Source organism: Alexandromys fortis, unplaced genomic scaffold (genome assembly GCF_014885135.2).
Source record: "Alexandromys fortis isolate MF-2015 unplaced genomic scaffold, M_Fortis_MF-2015_v1.1 scaffold_3, whole genome shotgun sequence".
NCBI lineage: Eukaryota > Metazoa > Chordata > Mammalia > Rodentia > Cricetidae > Alexandromys > Alexandromys fortis.
In genome coordinates this window covers 10,630,198-10,649,525 of record NW_026067909.1, presented here as the reverse complement: position 1 = coordinate 10,649,525, position 19,328 = coordinate 10,630,198, and the positions used below count along the sequence as shown (strand labels likewise).

At 55.4% G+C, this 19,328-nt stretch overlaps 2 protein-coding genes across 2 annotated transcripts; both read right to left on the bottom strand.

Annotated features, from left to right (window-relative positions):
* Nucleotides 1-1,557: 1,557 nt before the first annotated feature.
* Nucleotides 1,558-5,582, bottom strand: Tnni2 (troponin I2, fast skeletal type). The gene is made up of 7 exons (XM_050137582.1): nt 5,510-5,582; nt 5,046-5,137; nt 2,786-2,827; nt 2,490-2,618; nt 2,260-2,349; nt 1,881-2,057; nt 1,558-1,749 (listed from the first exon to the last, which is right to left on the bottom strand). The coding sequence occupies exons 1-7, from the start codon at nt 5,580-5,582 to the stop codon at nt 1,654-1,656; spliced, it is 699 nt and encodes a 232-aa protein (XP_049993539.1). The 3' UTR covers nt 1,558-1,653.
* Nucleotides 2,796-17,355, bottom strand: Syt8 (synaptotagmin 8). Its single transcript, XM_050137621.1, is given in 9 exon segments — nt 2,796-5,925; nt 6,019-6,152; nt 6,255-6,360; nt 6,498-6,665; nt 6,739-6,897; nt 7,041-7,139; nt 7,527-7,699; nt 7,819-8,029; nt 11,070-17,355. Coding segments are annotated over 8 exon segments (1,167 nt in total). The 5' UTR covers nt 7,913-8,029; nt 11,070-17,355; the 3' UTR covers nt 2,796-5,691.
* Between the last annotated feature and the right edge of the window lie 1,973 nt (nt 17,356-19,328).

Below are 19,328 nucleotides of genomic sequence, written 5' to 3'. Positions count from 1 at the left end.
TAGCTAATACACCTATGAGCCATGGCCTTGAGCCGTCCTTGCCCAGAGCAGGGCCTGCAGTGGCCTTGCCTCCCTCCCCTCTCCCAGACCTCAGATGCCTGGTGTGCAGGATGCAGTCACATTGTTCCTGGTAAGTACAAACCCAGGTGGGACTCAGGCTCACTAGTTACCTCCAGAGTGTCATGCTCAGGCCCGTCTTTCTGCTGAAGTCACTGTCTAATCACCTGCTCAGCTCTGCCCGGTACAAACATGAGCTTGGAACCGTGCTCCCGTACAGCTTCCTGCAGTACCCATTTTCCTCTGACATCACCATACACAGCTTCTCACTGAAGCGTCTCATAATCCCTGGCCCCGGGCATGTGCCTTGTCATGCTGCTCCGTGTCTAAGCCCCCCTGCTCTGACTTGCCCTGCCCAGCCCCATGATGAGGCATAACTGTCCCCAGAGGTCTGACCTGCTGCTGTAGGAATCAGTCTAGACATTGGGGGACACGCTCAGGGCTGAGACTCTGCCTAGAAGGGGCTTTGGGAACTGGTGAAAGGAGCGTGGTGGAACCAAGACTCCTGATGCTTGAGGGAGGGCCAGGGAGCCATCCTCAATAAAGGGAATTCTGACTGTCAGTGAAAGAGCCCCAGAGTTGCTCACAACTCCAGGATGCGGTGGAGCAACCCCTTCTGGGATCCCCACTGAAGACCTAGGACCCTGAAAGCATCTCCCACAAAGCAAGGGTGGGGCCACAGTCTTACCTGTTGGGGATATTGTCTTAGCTAGGCCAGGGCCTGGGACTTACAAAAACAAGACAAGTTCCCTTCTGAGTCAAGATAGCACCAGGCTGGGCCTGTCACAGTTCTACCCAGGAACAGGGACCCAGGTCTTACCAGCTCACTACAGGCCTTTGGAGGAAGTAGAGACTATTGACTTAGAATAGCCATGTGCACCTCTGTGGGAAGGCCTGGAGCCTGTGGCCCAGCTATGAAGTCAAGTGCTGTACCATCCCAGCCCCATGTTCCTCAGAGTGAGTGTATTATTGGCCTTGTTAGACCAGTAAGATCCAGGCAATGATGCATCCAGGCAAAGTGTGAGGCTCAACTTTACCCTCATCCCTCAATGTCCGGAGAGGGGCAGGCACTAGGTAGAGTGTATAGGAGGCGTCAGGGCTGACATGGGCTGAGTCTGGGGATGGACACACAGGGTCAGCCTTTCAGGGTGGCTTCTGACTTTTGGCTGAAGATGGAGCCCTAAAAAGGGGCAGCGCTGGAAGAATGGAGACTGAGCCTGCCTCAGGGTGCGCCTGCTAAAGGCCCGAGTGGATGACTGTACCAGGGCACAGAGGCCCTAGCCTAGAAACTCCTGCTCAGAGATGGTTGCTGTCCCTGGTCATTCTTCTCCAGGCCCTGTCATGTTAGACAAGTCCAGACATGGACCATACCCCCCAGTTATGGGGTGCAGCCCAGGGCTCTTGGACTGTACCCAAGCTGTGTGGCCTCCACACTGGCACACTGCTGATCACTGCTGCTGGACTACAGGGTGGGCAGACAGAACTAGACCAGACCAGTGGTAGGGATGTAAATCCTTTATTGGCATGAGGCCAGGTACTCCCAGCCTGGCTGTTGGGTGCTCTCCCAGTGGTGGAGTGGGGTGGGGCAGTGGGCAGTTAGGACTCAGACTCAAACATCTTCTTCCGGCCTTCCATGCCAGATTTCTCCTCAATATTCTTCCTCCAGTCACCCACATCACGCAGGTCCCGCTCCTGAGGGTAGAACCAGAGAAGCCTCAGACCCACCCCGGTCTTCCCCAGACTACCCTGGGCCTCAGTTTATTCTCTATGAATGGGACAGTGAGTGAACTCTCCCTTTTGGCTCCCTCTGGGCCCTGGCCTACCTTCTCGGTGTCCTCCTTCTTGACCTGCTTCAGGTTGGCCCTCAGGTCCATGCACACCTTGTGCTTAGAGCCCAGCAACGCCTTCAGCATGGCATCAGCCGACATACGCACCCTCCGAAGTGGGGGCCTCTTGAACTTGCCCCTCAGGTCAAATAGCTTCTGGTTCATGTCTTCCAGCTAAGAAGAAGGAGCAGGAGGTTTAGGGACCTGGCAGCCCCCATGTCCCTGACGTTGTTGGCCTTGTTTTCACACCACCTGGTTTTACCCCATATCAGCTGGCCCCACCCCCATATCATTTGGCTTCACCTGGCTGCTTCAAGTCCCCTGTCCCTCCTGCCCCCACTCATGACCCCTGAAGGCACTGGCTCCCCCCTCTCACCTCCTTGCTGCTCTTCTGCACCTTCACCTCCATGTCGTATTTCTCCTCCTCAGCCACGTCAATCTTCGCATGCAGTTGTTTGCAAAGTTCCTGGGTGGGCAGGCAGCGGTTGGGTGACCACCCTGACTCTTGAGGACCCCTGTCCCTTCCCCGTCCTGACCCACCAGGCCTGACTGGCTGAGAAATAGGGGTAGCAGGGCCTTGGGTGGTGTGTGGCAGGAAGGGACTACCTGCACTTCAGACATGGAGCCTGGAATATGCAGAGGCGGGCAGTGCTCGGACAGGTAGTTCTGCTTCTCAGATTCACGGCGGCTTTCCTCTTTCTCCAGCTCTGTGGCCGCAATCTGGAGCATCACACTCTGAGAAGCAGAGAGGCGGGAGTGAGGCTCTGCAGGGACTGCCACCCCCACCCTTGTACCCCCAGCCCTCTGCAGCCTATAGGTGCCATCTCCAGACCCAGATGGCCCTGCGCGGTGACTGCCACCCCCACCTCTGTACCTAGTCCTCTGCAGCAGCCCGTGCCTACCTTCAGGTGCTGTCTCCGGGCCGTGATGGCCCTGTTGCGTTTCTGCAGGATAGGGCAGAGAAGGCAGAGTCAGGCCTTGGTAGAGCTTTGACCTCCTTGTAGCCATCTGGCCCGGAGTTCCAAAGGAGGCCACAGGGCCACTGCCCAGGGCCCTGTTTTTTGTTTTTGTTTTTGCTTTTCTTTTCTCCCACTCCAGCACCTGCTTCAGGAACACATGTCTGTGGTCCTGCTACTTTGCTTAGGTGATACATAGGGCTGAAGTCGGTAATGGAGTTGGGGAATGGGGAAGGGGTGTGGCCAGGACTCAGAGGCTATGGGCAAGGGGAGACCTAGGAGGTGAGTGGTGATCAGAAATCAGAAAGGAGAAGTGATTCCCCTGTGATTAGGCCCAAATCTCACTTCCCTCTCACTAGGCACCAGGTAGGTCCTTCCTCTGGCTGGGGTTGTTCAGGGGGCGGGGCACTTGACAAGTGTGTCTTCTGACTTAGTCTCAGGACACCATTATAGCCTTGAGTGATACTCACCTCCTCACTGTCCCAGGAGGAAGAGGAAGAGGGAGGCGGGAGGGAGAGAGAAAAGAGAAGTTAGGTTGTGGTTCCATGGGAGTAGCCATGGAACCTTGGGGTAGATGGGATTGAAGGGGTGTGTGGTAGCTACAGAGGATGGGGAGATATGGGACCCAAACAGTGGTGAGGGGACTGCAGTGAGGGGGGGAGGTCACACTGGGTGCCACTTACTCCCCCATCCTGAGGTTTCAAGCTCTGAGCCTGTAGGGAGAGAGAGGTGAAGATGTCAGTGTCTTGCACGAGGCCAAGCATGGAGGCCTGAGCTCACCAGCCCGCTTCTGCTCTATCCCCAACTCAGACCTTCTCAGAGGGCAAGGATTTAGAGGACACCCCCCACCCCCACCCTGAGGGTGAGAAGTAAGAGGAGAAAGTGTTCCCAAAATGTCCCAGGCGGGGCCTGAGGAGCTGCAGCTGTCCCTGAGGGAGGGGTGGGGCTGGCCAGCACAGGTGGCTGCCAGAGTGAGCCTGTTATTTTTAACTCTTGCTTCTTTGGCTGGAGAAGTAAATACATAGGAGAAAGAGCTCTTCTGCGCGGCCTGGGGGCTCAGGTCCCCGCTTGCTTGACCTGAATATCCTCTCGCTTGTGTGTCCCCAGAGTCAGAACCTGCCATTAGAGGTCCTGATGAAGACCTCTGCCCCCTCCTACCAGCACCTGCTGCTTTTCAGTCCCAGATCTGTGGGAGCCCCCAGAGCGAGAGCTATTGGCAGCAGACCCCAGACCCCAAGTCCCTGCCCAGGGAAGTCCTCCTGCGAGCTAGCCTGAGTAGTGTCCTGTTCTCCAGCCTCAGGAAGATGGGCCAGGCCTCACCTAGAGTCTGTGCAGCACGACTGGGAGCGAGGTCAGGCAGGCAGCAGTGAGCTGGGCTGGTGGGCCAGGGGGAGGGGTATAAATGGCTTTCCCTAGGCCGGGCCCCTGCTCAGAAAGGGCATGGAGTCTCCTCAGACCAATGGGGGCACAGAGAGGAGGAGAGCCTCCCCACCTGCCCAGCCTCCTGGCCAGCCAGCCCAGGCGCTGGCCTGTCCAAGAAGTCTTGGGGTGGGGGGGTTGGTTTGCTCTATTTATGTCTCAGTGACAAGTTCAAGATGTCACCCTTGTTCCTGCAGGAGCCCTCAGGACAGCAGGAATTACACTGTATGTGGGTCTCCAAGGTACCCACCCGGCTCAAGCATCCACTGAAGTCTTCCTCCACGGGAAACCTGGCCTCCCAAGTAGGCTGAACTGGAGTCACTGTCAAATAGCATGGCCCAGTAGTAGCTCAGCACCCATCTGGCCACTCAGTGCCTGCTGGGTGCTCCCTCCCTGCCTGGGCCCCTGGGGTGACTGTTCATCACATCAGTCCTCCTGCAAAATTGGACACCCCCCCCCAAGAAACAAACAAACAAACAAAAGAAACCCAAGACAAAAACAGTTTCCCTGGCCCTGTGTGGTAGTCAGGGCTCAGGAGAGGAATGTCCTTCTCTTGTAGTGAACTTGCCTTTCTGCCCAGGGAAAGGAGAAAATGGGCCCCTGGACCAGCAGTTGGGCCTCTCCCAGCCTGCCACACGCCCTGCCCATGGGTGTCTCTCTGCACAGGCAACTTGGAACATGTCCTTCAACCCCAGAGAGTGGTGCCACCGCCCTAGGAACCTCTCTCTGACCCGTGGGGGCTCAGGGCTCTTGGTTGCCTAGGCAGGTCCTGCATTGCCTGGCTCACTGGGGCCAGGCCCTCGCCCCTTTCCCGCTTCTGAACCCCACCCAAAGACACCCAGATCATGGCTTGGCCCCAGCCCTGCTGCTCTGGGGCCCCTGAGGATCAGAGGAAGGTAGGAGCTGCTAAAGCCCGCCAGATGTGCTGGGATTAAGAGGTACATCACAGGCCAGGACTGCAAGCCCCCAAAGGCCCCAGAGCAGCTTCCAAAGGCATCTACTGCCCCCTGCTGATGGTATAGAGGACACTCCATACCACCATTCTTCATGATTTGGGGGTCTCTTCCTCACACTGTCTCTACACGTTACTCCCCCCAGTCTCCCACTTTGTCCCCACAGGGCCAGCTCTAATCCCCTGCTCCTCTGCCACCTCTGGGTGCCAGAGAGGATGGTGCCATCTCCCAGGGAAGACCTAGTAATCAGGCCTTGAGCAGAGGCTCAGGACTGGCAGAACTGTCCAGAGCACCCTACCCCATCCTTGAGAGGACAATGGTGACAAGGTGGAGCCTTCCTTGTGTCTCAGGTTCTCCTCACGGGGCTCCATCAGGGCACATGAGTGGGAAAGAGAAGGCATTTATTACAGAAAGCTCAGAAGAGCCTGGACAAATGCCCATAGCTCCATTAGGGGAAACTGAAGCTCCAGTAGGGTTCTTTTAGGAGCGAGGCCTAGGCAGGGAGAGGCGAGGCTTCAGGGCCAGAGCACGATCCACCTCCCTGGGGGACTGCAGGTGGTGCCACTGGGCGATGGGTCGCCTGGCATGGGCCAACATATCTGCCCAGTGCTGTAGGGGTTGACCTGAAGCCCGGGAACCCAGCAACACCTTGCCCACAGGTTCAGCCCGGAGCTGCAGGCCATGGGCCCAGACAGCCAGCACCAGGTCCACACTCTGCAGACATGGAATGGGAAAGGGCTGTCAGTTTTGTCAGACTGACCCAGCACAAAGTCCCAGGCCACTCTGCCCTTTCTCCCCGCTCCTCACCTGGAGCTGGCTAAAGGGAACCAGGAAGGTGAAGGCCTCGTTGAAGTAGGGCATAGTTGTGTTCTTTTTAGAGGATGTTTTCTTCTTCTTCCATTTCCTCTGGTTTAATATGAGCTGTACCTTTACAAAGGGTTCTGCATGGACAAGAAAGTTCAAGAGGGGTGTGTCCCATACACACACCGGGAAGGTTGAGCACAAGGGCCCAGCCCTCTGTCCACCCCCCATAGAGCTCTTACCTGAAATCCCTGGATTCAAACCCCGAGCCTCGAGCACAACCACAGTCAGGTGGCCTGAGCTGGGCACGTAGCGCAGTGAGAAGCACAGCTCCTCCATCTGCTCAGGCTGTGGGCAACAAGACAGGGCCGCAGCTGAGAGGGTCATCTTTGCCTTTGGGGTTTGGGGATCAGCAGGTACAGCACCCAGACCTTGGCCACCCCTACGGCACAGGCAGGGTCTGGGCCCCTGCCAGCCAGGCTTACCTCAGTGGTACCAGGAGGGCCCAGCTGGTACCAGTTCTCCAGGACATGCTGAGGGTCTACAGTGCCCAAGGATAACTGGAGCTCCCCCAGAGGCTCGTGTTCCGAGAACCGCTTGAAAGCCAACAGCTGCACCTTCAGGGTGGCCCCAGGCAGCTTTGCTGGTGGGACCTGCAGGCAGGGCTGTGAGATGGGTCCTACTGCTCTGGCCCCAGCCCACTCTGCCTACCCAGGTCAGACTTACTGAGAAGTGGCATGTCTCTTCAAACATGGGACAGAGAGTCCCCCGGTGCACCTTTGTCTCATGTCTTCTCCCAGCCTGAGTGGAAACGCTGACACAGGCGTAGGGGTCCGCTGTGCCCTCGGCCTTCAGGTTTTCGGCCTGCCTCAGGCCCACCCTAATCTGGAGTCCAGTGGGTTGGCTCAGCCTGAGTGTGTGTTGGGGGGAGGGGTCCTCTTCCCACGTTCCCCTCCACCTGGCACTTCACCCATCACACACACCCTCCATCAGCTACGGAGCCTCTGGACATCCTGAATGGGACTTACCTCCTGGCTTCCAGAATCATACTCCAGTGAGAGCAGCAGTTGTCCCCACTATTGCGGCCCCCCAGAGCAGGGCTCCAGGCAGTCCACATCTGGTTGAACCTGGGGTGGGTGGAGGCGTGGTCAGATAAGTATGGTTGAGACCAATCCTCAACTGGAGGCCTGGGCTCTCATAATATAGGTCAAACCACCAGCAGCAGGCCAGCCCACACAATGGCTCATATCCTCAGTGCAGCTCCCTGAGACCAGCCATATCTACTTCGGACATGATATGCATCGTACTGCTACTGGAGCTTCCAATAGCCCATGGACCAGCATCTGCTTGCTTCCTGAACGCCTCCTCCCCCATCACCTTTGCTCATCTCCTTCCTCTGCCAGGAAGGCCTGCCAGGGCTGCCCTCAACTCCCTAGCCTGGACCTTGCATTCCCCTCCCTGCAGTGAGCCAGTACAGGATTGGGCACAGGTAGACACAGGTCTCCACTCCTCACCAGGTGAGTAGTGGTGCTGCTGGGAGCACTGCCCAGGCCCACAGCTTCTTTGTCTTTGGGCTGCTTCCTGCGGCGTTGGCAGCGGCGGCAACAGCAGTAGACACCACAGAGCAGACAAGAGACCAGGAGAACTCCAGCAGCAAGAACGACGATAAAGAGTTCCCAGCGGGGCCCTGGGCCAAGGGTACAGGCTGCTGAAATACCTCTCTAGACAATCTGGACCTAGACTGGACTGGACTAGTCTACTAGCCCAGACCATGCCCACACTACTCTTGGGGTTCCAACCACTCACAGGGGATCCTGGTAATGAGGTCTGGAATGAGACTGGGCTCAGCAGTGGTGTCAACTGGGGCTGAGGTGCTGTGGGGGTCTGGGACACGCCCCATCTTCCTGCCTCTGTTGGCTTGGAGGAGGTAACTGCGGAATCCAGGTCACTTGAGGGATGGCCCTTTGACTGTGGTGTACTGCCTCTTCGGCTGGCAGCAGCAACTACTGAGTTCACCCTAGATCAGAAGGCAGCCGAGGTGGCCAGGGGCAAGGGTGCTAGTCTGGAAGCTAGGGAGAGAAAGACTGGCCTCTTGCCACTTTTCCCTGTCCCCAGCCCCAGCCAACTAGGCCAAGCCTGGGCAGCCTGGTACCTGCTTTTGCTGACCCTTGCTCACTGGAACCAACTCACATTGCAGGAGGAACTTTGTCCTTTTTTTTCTTGGGCTCAGAGGATTTTTCTCACTTTTAGGGGTGTCTCATTTCCTGAGGAGGACCCATCATAGCCCCCTGCATTCCAAAGGCGTACCACGTTCTACCAGGTAGTCCAGTTAACTGTAGCCTCAGAGCCAAGAGCAGCTTGGGCCATGAGGTCATGTGGGAGGGAGCTGGGGCATAAAGCCACCAGCAACTGGGCATGCGCTCCAGCAAGCCTAGGCTGAAGGAGCTTTGCTGGCATGGGCACCAGGCCAGCAGTGCCTGGGGATGAGGGCGAGGTGGGGGCAGGCAGGGGCAGGGAGAGCCTGAACATTCCTCCACGCTGAATCAATGCCGGCCTAAACTTGCCTACCTGCCTGCTTGGCCACCCTTGGCATGGGAGTGGGAAGGAGGAGGCCATGAAGCTAGCTGCCTTGGCCTCTGAATCCCACCTGCCCAGGGCCTGAGGAGGGTACACACCGGGCAGGCTGGCTTCTTCCACCATGAGCTGGAAAGGTGGGATCCCCAGCTGGGGGCTGGGAACTACTGCAACTCCATGAACTCAGATCTCCCTAGCCTCCCTCCCCGCCCCCGCAGCTTCCCTAGATGGCAGCTGCTGGCCAGAACTTTCTAACTTGAGTCTACCCCACTGTGCGACAAGAGCCTGCTACCCCTCCGGCCATGTCTAAGTCCAGACTACATACAAGTTACTAGAGCAGTCTGCCCCTCCAGGAGTGAGTAATTGTGGGGTCAGATCCTCTCTCTCCTGTACCCTCATCCTGAAATCCCCAACATGAGTCCAAAGACACCCCTTCCTGCAACATCAGCACCTCACTACCTGGCAGACTGGAGAGAGGCAGTCGTAGCTCAGAAAGACCAGAAACATCCACCCCTCAGTGATTGTGGGTAGCTGAAGATCAGGAGAGGACCAGGTTCTGCCTCCCAGGGCTCCCTGTAGGGATGCTGCACACGTGGGTCCATGAGCTTTCCAGGGATGGCCTGAGGCTGGGGCCCTGAAGTTGGCATGACCCTAGAGCAGAGGTGCAGACGGTGATTACAAGAATCCATAATGGGGGCTGGAGAGATGGCTCAGAGGTTAAGAGCATTGCCTGCTCTACCAAAGGTCCTGAGTTCAATTCCCAGCAACCACATGGTGGCTCACAACCATCTGTAATGGGGGTCTGGTGCCCTCTTCTGGCCAGCAGGAATACAGAATATTGTATACATAATAAATAAATAAATATTTAAAAAAAAAGAATCCATAATGGAGAGCAGGCTGATGGGGACCTGAGAGGGTCATAGTGTTAGGCGGAATGCCCTCCTCATCTCTTGAAACCCCTCAAGTTTGAGCACAGGTATCCAATTATAAATTCATCCCCAGGCCCTATGAATCATACAGCTAGACCATAACTTAATTTCAGATCCCAGTCTGTAATTTGGTAGACATGGAGACTTGATGGGTCCCCTGAAGAGGGAGGGGGTGATCTGCAGGCCTCAACAGCCTCCCTCTCCACTAACTTCACTCTTGTCTGGTATTCTAAAGTCATTTGCTAGGCTGGAGTCCACAGGGGACAGCCAGAGTGTCCCCAGTGGCACCTGGCAGAATGAGTGGGTGGGCTGGAGCTGGCATGTTGTTCCTCAAGGGTCCCTAGCATAAGAGGGCTGAAGCCAGGCTGAAACAAGTCTGGCTCCCTGAGTGAACAAAGCCACATTTGTCATTTGGTAACGGTGAAGCCGGCGTGAATGTTGGAATTCAAGTAACATTGAGATCTCTCTCTCTCTCTCTCTCTCTCTCTCTCTCTCTCTCTCTCTCTCGTGTGTGTGTGTGTTTGCATATGTGAGTCCATTTCTTTGCCCTTCTTGTCTGAAGTTCCCCCTTACGGTAAGAACAAGTGGCAGAGGCACAGAAGCCAGACTTCTCATTGCATGTAGATCACGAAGGCATTCTGGATAGCCTGGTGGTGACACACGTCCTCAAGGGACTTCAGACTGTCTAGAAACTAGCTTTGTCGGATTCTGGGTCCTCAGAAACACTGGCTCCTGATACTAGTGAGATTTTCAAGGCCTGGAGAGATTAAGGCCCCTTAGGACCCCCAGGTCCTCATGGTGGTAAAGGTGCAGGTAAAAATACAGCCACCAGGTGGAGCCATTCTTCCCACTGGTCCCCCACCCACGGGTAGCTTTCAGCTTGCAGATAATGGACTTCCAGGGAAGCTGAGCCTGAGTAGGACAGATAGAAAAGAGGCTCTATGATTCTCCGGTCCCAGTCCAGGGCCTTGGCTATCCTTGTTTGTATGACCGAGAGCAGCATCCACCCCCGAGCGGCAGGTAGGCCTTCCTGCTGACTTTCGTAGTCTTCCCAGGAAGACTCTCTCAACCGGAGCTGTTTGGCCCAGGAAAGGGAGTTGGGGGTCCCTGCTACATCTCCAGGCTCCCTCCCAGCAGCTCTGTGCACCCAGCTCTGTAATCCCTTCTAGGCAGGACAGCTGACTCATACCTGGGCCTGAGGCCTGCCTTCACTACCCCAGCCTCTCTCACCCTGTTCATTCTCCAAGGCCTGCATGAGCCCCACTTTCTCCAGGTATCCCTTCCAGGTCCCTCAGAATTACTTCGGCTTGGGCTGGATGCCACCCAGTGCCCCCTTTAAGACAGGAGCCACGTACAGATGTGCTGGGCCTCTCCTCCAAATTCCCCGGCAGTCTAGGATCGAGTAACCATTACTTCTGAGTTAGACCTGCTACCAACTCCCTCCACCCTCAGTGTAACCGAACCTTGTAAAACTTCACGGGGAGCGGTTTCTGTGTTCCCTTTCCCCAGGAAAGAAAGACACCTGCCCCCAGGACAGCGGTGGTCCTCCCTCACCTGATGTCTACTGCTTCCTGGGGCTGCCAGGCTCTGGCTTTCTTGCTCTGACCCTAGCCACCGCGAGGCTGGTTGGTCCACTCTTATGCAGCACCTGGAGCCCACAGCAGAACCGTTGCCTGTTGCTAGTGATCCAAAGAATCTTGCGGGGAGGAAGGGGTATGGAGGCAGGGCTTTGGGGAGCCCCACCTCATGGCTGGAACTGCTGGCCCTCAGAAGCCAGGAAACTCCCTTGAGAGAGAGAAGGGCCTCCCCTTGTCTGAAGCCCTAGGACAGGTGTCTGGACTCTGGGCTATCTCTAGGGGCTACTCAAGGCTGAAGGTTACCCCACCCACAGCAAGCTTTGCAAACAGGGGTGATAGGCTCTCTGGGCTGACCTGTGTACAGGCTCACACCCAGAAGGCCTGAGTCACAACTGCTTGGTTGAAGAGTGTGCCTCCTGGCAGTGCAGGCCTAGGGAGCCAAACACAGAGAAGGTGAAACCCTGTAGGGGACCTGCCTGGTGTTGTGTAGTGCTGACCTGAGCCCATTGGCTTGGTTGCCACCCTCAGAGAACATTCTGCTCCATTCCCTTGAGTTTTCAGCTTCCCAGTGAGCAAGCCTTCATCCTGGTGCCCAAGGTCCTTGCAATAATCTAACCTCAGTATCTGTTCCATCAATATGGGTCCCACTATGTAGTCTGAGTTCCTCATTGTGCTCTGACCAGTTGGTCTGGTCCGGTCACTCTACAGCCCTTTATCCGTGACTGGCAGTCAGAAATTGGAATGGTTAATGGTTAATGTGACCTATCTCATTAGGCCCAAGTCTCCAAGTCTCTGGGATGGTCAAATAGGTCTTTTTGAGGAAACTCCAGCTAGAGGATGCTCTGGGACCACGGCATATGGGGTACATGCGTGCTGCTCACAAGTGGCTCTGGGCGCATGGGCAGCAACATGAGGTGGTGGGTCCATCCCCTGTTATAACTCAGGTGATGTAACAGGGACTTACAAATATGATCAGAGGGGCCAGAGGTGTGCCTGCAGGGATATCGAGGCACCCTGGTAGCAAGCACCTGTACTTTGGGACCCACCAGGCCCCTGTAGAGCAGAGCTTCAGGCCCCACAAGTAGCTCCCACAACCCGGCTGTGTAGGGTCTTTGTGCCTCTCCAGAATGAGGGCGCCTCCGTGGCGAGACGGCGTCTGAGGTTCTGAGGCAGGAAGGAGAAAACCAAACAGAGCTGGCAGCCCACAGCCAGGCCCGCGGCCCCCAGACGGCGGCTTGGCAGCCAGAAGCCCCGTGGAGACCCTGGCGGGGCTCCTGGACTCGGATGCTTCCTTTGAGGATGCCTGGGGAATGTTTGAGGTTAGAACACACGGCAGACGCTGGCGGGAGAGCCCAGAGCCTCTGGCAAAGAAGCAGGAGACGTGCAGGGATGGGACACGTGCTCCTTGCCTGTACTGACCCTGTTGTGAGCCCTATCCTTCTAGGCACCTCTTTTACCTGGGGTCTGAGACAGCCAAAGATGAGTACTCAACTTGTCTCAGACCTCTGTATGTAGCTTGTGTGTGCACTCAGGTTACCTGTATATTGTGGGATACAAGCTAGGTACAATATCCCTGACATTCCAGCATCAGAACAAACCTGAGCCCCATTATCTAGACACTTTGGGAAGCTGAATCCCAACTTCTAAACATCTGGGGAGGCTGTACCTCATTGCGTGAACATCTGGTAAGGCTGCGTCCTATCTCCTGAGCACTGGAGAACGCACATTGATCCACCACCTAAGCACCCAAGGAACACAGTACCCATCTCCTAACCATCCAGGGAGGCTACACCCCATCATCCCAGGATCTAGAGAAATGGCACCATTATCAGGGCCTCTTGGGAGGACCTCCTGCCTGTGCTTTGGCTTGGGTTGTACACTCTCACTGCTATACCAGGACCTCATAGCCTCCTTGGGCATGTTGTAATGCTACAGTGTCTTTGGACATGACACACTGAGCTTTGAGACTCTATTGAAGACTCCAGGGATGTGAACCCTGACCTCTGCAGTGCCCAGGTGAGTCTTCCATCCCCTATACATATGGGGACACATGCCCTATCATGGTGGAACTCACTGAACGACTGGATGCATCTCCTAAGGGCTTCAGAGAACTGGAGTTCGACCCCATCTATCATATAGCTTTATGAAGGCCTCACACACATTGGTTTGTGGTCTCTGTCCAAGGAAACCATAGAATGGTGTCTTTAATCTACTCTTGTGAATACCTGGGGGTATATGCCCTAAATATCCAACTGTCTCTGCAGCTAGGTGACCTGTTCCCTGTTCATTTGGGAACAGGAGCTCCATTCTGTGGTCACCAGGGTCTTGGACAGCCTGTACCCCATTTGCTGGGCTTACTGAATTGCCTATTGACACAAGGTACATAGGACTGCACGTCAGGCCGGAGGCCCAGGGCCGGCGCCACGTTCCTGTGGTTTTGGACACGCCGCTCCTGGGCATCACACCACTGTGAGCGTCCTATTCACCCTTGTCTCGGTTCTCTGTGTGCCATTCATTGAGCTCTGGGCTGCCTGCCCACCCCCAGTCGCCCAGGTGTCTGCACTCTGTACCTGCGCCCCCTGAGCTGAGCCCGCACAAGAGCTGACTGCTGAGTTCTCATCTCTGTGCCCCATGGGTCTGAGTGCGTGCTACCTACACCCCACTAGCTGAACATGGAGTTCCCACAGTCCACTGTACTGCGGGTCTGAGTTTCCCACTCACGGGCTCTTTAGCGTTTCCATCGTGATAACCTCAGGTCCTCAGAGTGGCCTTCTGTAAACATTTGAGCCTTACAGACATTAGCCAGTTCCTTGCTTTGAAAGGTATAGTAGCTTCTTTATGTTTTTGAGACAGGGTCTTGTGTAGCCCAGACTAGGCTAGAACTCACTAGGTAGCTGAGAATGACCTTGAAGTTTTGATCCCCCTGCCTCCACCTCCTGAGTGCTGGGATTGCAGACTACCAAGCCCGGTGTACAGGGCTGTGGGTGAGCTCAGGGTCTCATGCATCCTAGGCAAGAACTCTAGCCATTAGCTTCATCCCCATCCTTCTCTGGTCGATTCTGTCACCCTTTCTTGGAGTTCTTATGTGGATATTTTGCCCACCAGAGAACTAAGGTGATCAAACCCTGGAGTCCTGATACCTCGCTTGTCTTGGTGTCTAGGTACCTTTTGCTCTTAGCTAGGTTCCAAAAGTCCCACTTTCTGATGCTCACTGTCCTGTATGCTTCTGTCTGAGGGTCTCCATGTCCCACCCCAGTTGTCTCTGCATAAGTGCAGCAGGCACCCACATCCAGGTGTCTGTGTGCTGTGTACAAGTTCTCAGATCTGAGCACCTTCCACACCTTCCCACAAGTATAGTGGTCACTTAAGGCTGGGCACAGCCCTGTCTCTTTACCTACATATCGGGAGATATGGCGATTGTGGCTTCTAAACAGAGAGCTTATGCTCAGGGTTCCCAGCTAGCTGCACCCTGCAACCTCTTCCTGGGAACCCTTGCTTTTCTGGGTGTCTGGCAGCCTGCCTCTTATTCTTCTAAACTGCTAGGTAGGAAAGTCTTCAAGAATCACGCCACAGCTCCCCCGCCCCAGTTTCCAGGGTCTCCGCCAACCCTCCCCATCACCCAGGAGCTGTGCGCCAACCCAAGAGTGCTGGCTGACGCTGACATGCACCCCACTCCGAGGCCCCGGTCTTCCTCTTCATCATCGCCTGAGGTTTGGACAGCTTGTCCTCCTTCACTAGGGTCTTTGGCAGCCTAACACCGCACTGCCTGTCTCTCACGTAGGCCCACATCCCAAGGCAAGGGCCCCCAGCAGCCGTTCCAAGTTCCACTGCGTCTTTGGACGTTCACTGCCCATTCATCACAAGCGGGCGTCACGGCCCATGTGAGTCCATATCCCTTCTGGTCCCGGTCTCTATTCATGCGTGGCGCCAGGCTGGCTGCTTTACCTTCTGAGCGCCAGAGTTCCTGCTGTGGATATCTGAAGACCCCCCACAATCTAGCAGCATGTGGGAGATATGAACCCCACTGATACAAGAGTCTGGGTGTCCTGCACCCCCATAACAGAATTCCACAGTACTTTACGTGACACATACCAGTGTGGAGGTGAAATGACCTTTGAATGTGTCTGAAATTGGGGCGTTGTCCCTTTTAACCCCTATCTGAGTGCCTGAATTGAGTATATCTGTGGATCTGAGTACTGGGGTGCACTGTTCCCTATTCTACCAGGGTTTCTGGGTGGTATGTGTTCACAACTACCTCTTATTAGACCTCACATAGGCCCATATCCTAGGTAGGGGCTCCTGGGTGGCCAGTTCCAAGCTCCAATGCATCTTTGGATGTACTAACCCATTCAGGGGTGTCTGGGCCCAGTGAACCCATTCATCCCTGTCTCAGGGCCTCTGTACTCTATTCATGCACAGCTCTGGGCAGCCTGCACCCCGTCCACCCCCATCTCACAGACAGTCTGTGCATTGTCGCCCCTTTTCCAGGAACAGCTGCCGGGCAGCCAGCAGGCACATTCCGGGGTTTGGCCTGAAGCCAATGCAAACCCTAGCTTTGCTGGCGCTAGCAGCAAGCGGGGCGCGGGCTAACCAAGGAGAGGAGGGCAGGCATGGAGGGAGAGTGGAGACCCTCAGTTTGGGGGCATGTGATCAAAGGCTTCCCTAGACACACACTGTCCTCCACCCAAGGGAACATTGGGAAGCCAAAGCCAGCCGGGGACAGAGGCCTGTCTTGAACTAGCTGCCAGCACGAGCAGCTGTATGCACAGTGTGGGAGGAAGAGCCCTCCACCACAGCCGCTGTTTCCTGACCAAACTCCCTCAGCTGCCCACCCACAGACAGCCCACTGGCAGAATCATCAGCATCAGCCTGGGCAAGGTCCCAGGCTGGGGGGTGGGGAGAGGTGAGCATGGGGTCTCATCTCTGTTGCTGTACACCCTAGTGCCTCACCAACCCTAGTGGGGACCCCCCAGTGCTGGGAGGGTCACTGGAAAATGAGTATTGGGCTCCTGGGCCCACTCAGGCTCTCTAAAAGGTGGCCACTGGCTTATCTTGTCTCCAGGCCAATAGGAGACAGAGAAGAAGTGATTTCTTGGGGTCACATGGTTGTTACCTGGTGGTCCAGAAGCCTGTGTGAGGGAAGACCTGGTCTACTTTCCAGGGTCCTTGATAGACAAACTAGACACAGTTCTCCACGTATGTGTAAGTTACCCATGTTCTCTGGGTGATGTGGGCCCTCAGTATTCTCTGAGCTAAGAGACCATCTGTGTTTGCTGGGTAAAAAATGACCATCCATGCTCTCTGAATGTGAAAGCACATGTCTGACTATCCAGATAACTAACTAGTTGGTCTCTCTGAGTCAGGGAGGCTTCTAGGGCCAGACCTCTGGGCTCCTTTCAGGCCCCAGTCTGGAGTACCTTGCCTTCTTGCTCTGTTTGGCTGGTCCGGCTTGCTCTCTGCAGCTCTGGATGGCCCACATTCTGGTCCTGTTGTACCCTCTTTTCTGTCCTGCCAATTATTCAGGCTCTTACCTCCCTCCTGTCCACTGATGTTCCACTGTCCCAAGGTACCCACTTGTCCTAGAGATTTTACCTGTTTTTGTCCCTGATTCTACTTGTTTTTTTTTGTTTGTTTGTTTTTGTTTTGTTAGAATAGACATGAAGCACCTTCAAACAAGTCAGGTTCTTTTAGCTAAGGTTTTCCTAAATTTGTCTGATGGTTTTTTTTTTTTTTGATAGACGAAGTATTGTAGAACTACTGCAGCTATGTGGGATCCCTATTCTGTGGGGTCCCTGCTGTGCAGAGACCCTGTTCTGGGGGACCCTGTCGTGTGGGTACTCTTCTGTTCAAGGATTCTATTCTGGGAGGCTCTGTTGTACAGGGACCCTGCTTCAGGAGGACCCTGCTATGTGTGGGTACCCTGTGCTGGGGGATCCTGGCATGCAGAAACCCTGCTCTTGGGGGAATTTTGCATAGGTCCCTATTCTGTTAAACCATGCTATATAGACACCCTGTTTAGGGGGACTCTGGTATATAGGAAGTCTGCTGTGTGGGGACTCTGTTGTGTGGGTATCCTGCCCTAGGGGGTCTTTGCAGGGCACTTCTCTAAGGGGACCTTGTGCTTTGCAGGGGACTACAGTACAGAGATCCCTGGACAGAGTTACAGTGATTCCGTGGAATCTAAGGCAGTGGACTCCAAGTTCAGAAAAAGAAAGTGACCCAGGTAACCATAGCCCACAGTCTTTCTTTGTGAACACAGAAGGTCTCCCCAAACCCAGGGGTACCTGGCTCACTAATGTTGGGGCCTGGAGGTTATTGGAGAGCCTCACTGTTGGCATAGAATCTGCAGGTATGTGCTGGTCCTTGAGCGGGTGTAAGGCTGGTTCAGTATTTGACCTTCAGGGCTCTTTTCAGCCTTCTGGGGTCAACCCAAGGGCGGTTACTGATCCTAGGAGAAACAGTGATCCAATCAATCTGCACCCAGAGGTCAGGTATGGCAGGCGCCAGGCTCACTCAGGCGCCAGGCAAGGCTGAACCAGCCAGGCTCCCAGCTCCCCCTGCTGTCTGTAGGCTGCTAGGCCTGACCTCCCGCTCCTGTGGACCCCTGCTCTCTCCTGGGCCCCAGCCTAGCTCCTCTTTGGCTGCGCAGCCCAGACCAGAAGGCTGGCAGGCGTTTGGGCGCCCCCTTCCGTACACATTCCTCTTGCAGGGTCCCAGCAAGCGCGGAAATCTGACTCTCCTCCTCACAGAGGGGCTGTCCTAAGCCCCTGACTGTTCAGATCTCTGGCTTTCTGAGCAAAAATCTGTGGGGAGGGGGAAGACTAAGCTATGCCTTCCCCCAGACCCACCCGAACGAACCCTAAGTAGGCAGAGAAGTCACTGGGACCCCAGGACATCAGCTCTCTTGCAAGAGACTTTAACATCCCAGTTGAATCTTCCTCAGTCCTTCACCCAGGGTCAGGCCAGGACCAAGGCCTCAGTGTTTAGGTATCAGAGACCACTGCTGAGAAGGAATGAGAAATATCCCAGAGCAACACGCCATGACATATTCCAGACCAGAAAAGCAGGTGTGTGAGACAAGAAGAGAGGACCACCTAGTAGAACAAAGAGGGCATCAACTCCTCAGATGCAGGGGAATGAGAAGCCCTGCAGTGACAGCCCTGCCATCAGGGAAAGTAGTACCACATTGTCTGCTCTCTGAGGGTTGGAGGCTCACAGGGCAGGCAGAGGAATTTGGCAGAAACACCTGGAAACAGGTGCCCTAGACCATACACCTGTTTCCAGGTATTTCTGCCAAATACCAAGCTGGTAATGGCTGAGGTGAGGAGACTTCACTGACCCGAAGCAAGGAAGGCAGAGAGCACAGGCATTGGGTCCCCTGGGAGTCAGGCAAGCAAGTAGCCCTGGACCACATGATGAGGTGGCACATCTGGGAAGTACAGCCTGCTCCTCTACCCTGTGAGGAGTATTCACGTTAGCCGTGTTCAAGGCCTCGTGCGCATGCAAATTTGCACAGATATGCAAATGCACAAGTGCACACAAGTGTGAAAACACAGTCTCTGTCTGAAAGGTAAGAGGCTTCTTAACCTCCAGGTGACAAAGCGATGCTCTAGCCTCAGTGGTGGTGTGTCAAGGCCATGGGCCTGCCCCAACAAGAACCGCATCTTGGTTTCACAGCATCCTAGCTCCCATGTTAACCAGCTTCACCTGCCAGGAATCTTGAATGGTAATTGCATCCTAGAGGCCCTGGGTCCGGGCCGGTGGGCAGACCCTGGTGGATGAGAGTTGTGCCCTGCACAGGCTGGGCTGCCAGCCACTTGAGCAGTGCTTGATTAGAGTCTATGCTTTCCCCAACCCTGCCTCACTCCTAACCGTAGCCATAACCTTTGCTTCACACATGGGCACTGATAGAGGCCAGAACCTAGTCCAGACCCAAACACAGCCTTGTCTGGCAGGGTGGGGAAGAGGCCCACTCTTCTCTAGCACCTTCTAAATGCCATCTCCTGCCTTTCTTGCCCCTGTCCCTTGTAGTGTGCCCAGACTATGTGTGGAGGGTAAGAGCTTTCTGTGCCTACCTTTTCTGGGACCAAGGTGCCCTGTGTCTCCACCTCTGATGCCTCCGCAGGACCACGGTCTGCATGGATGGAGGAACAGAGAGGCTGTAGGATGCCACCTCTCCCATTTACGTCTGCCTGAGCAGGGCCTCTGTCAGCCTCCCTCTCCTCATGTGCCCTCC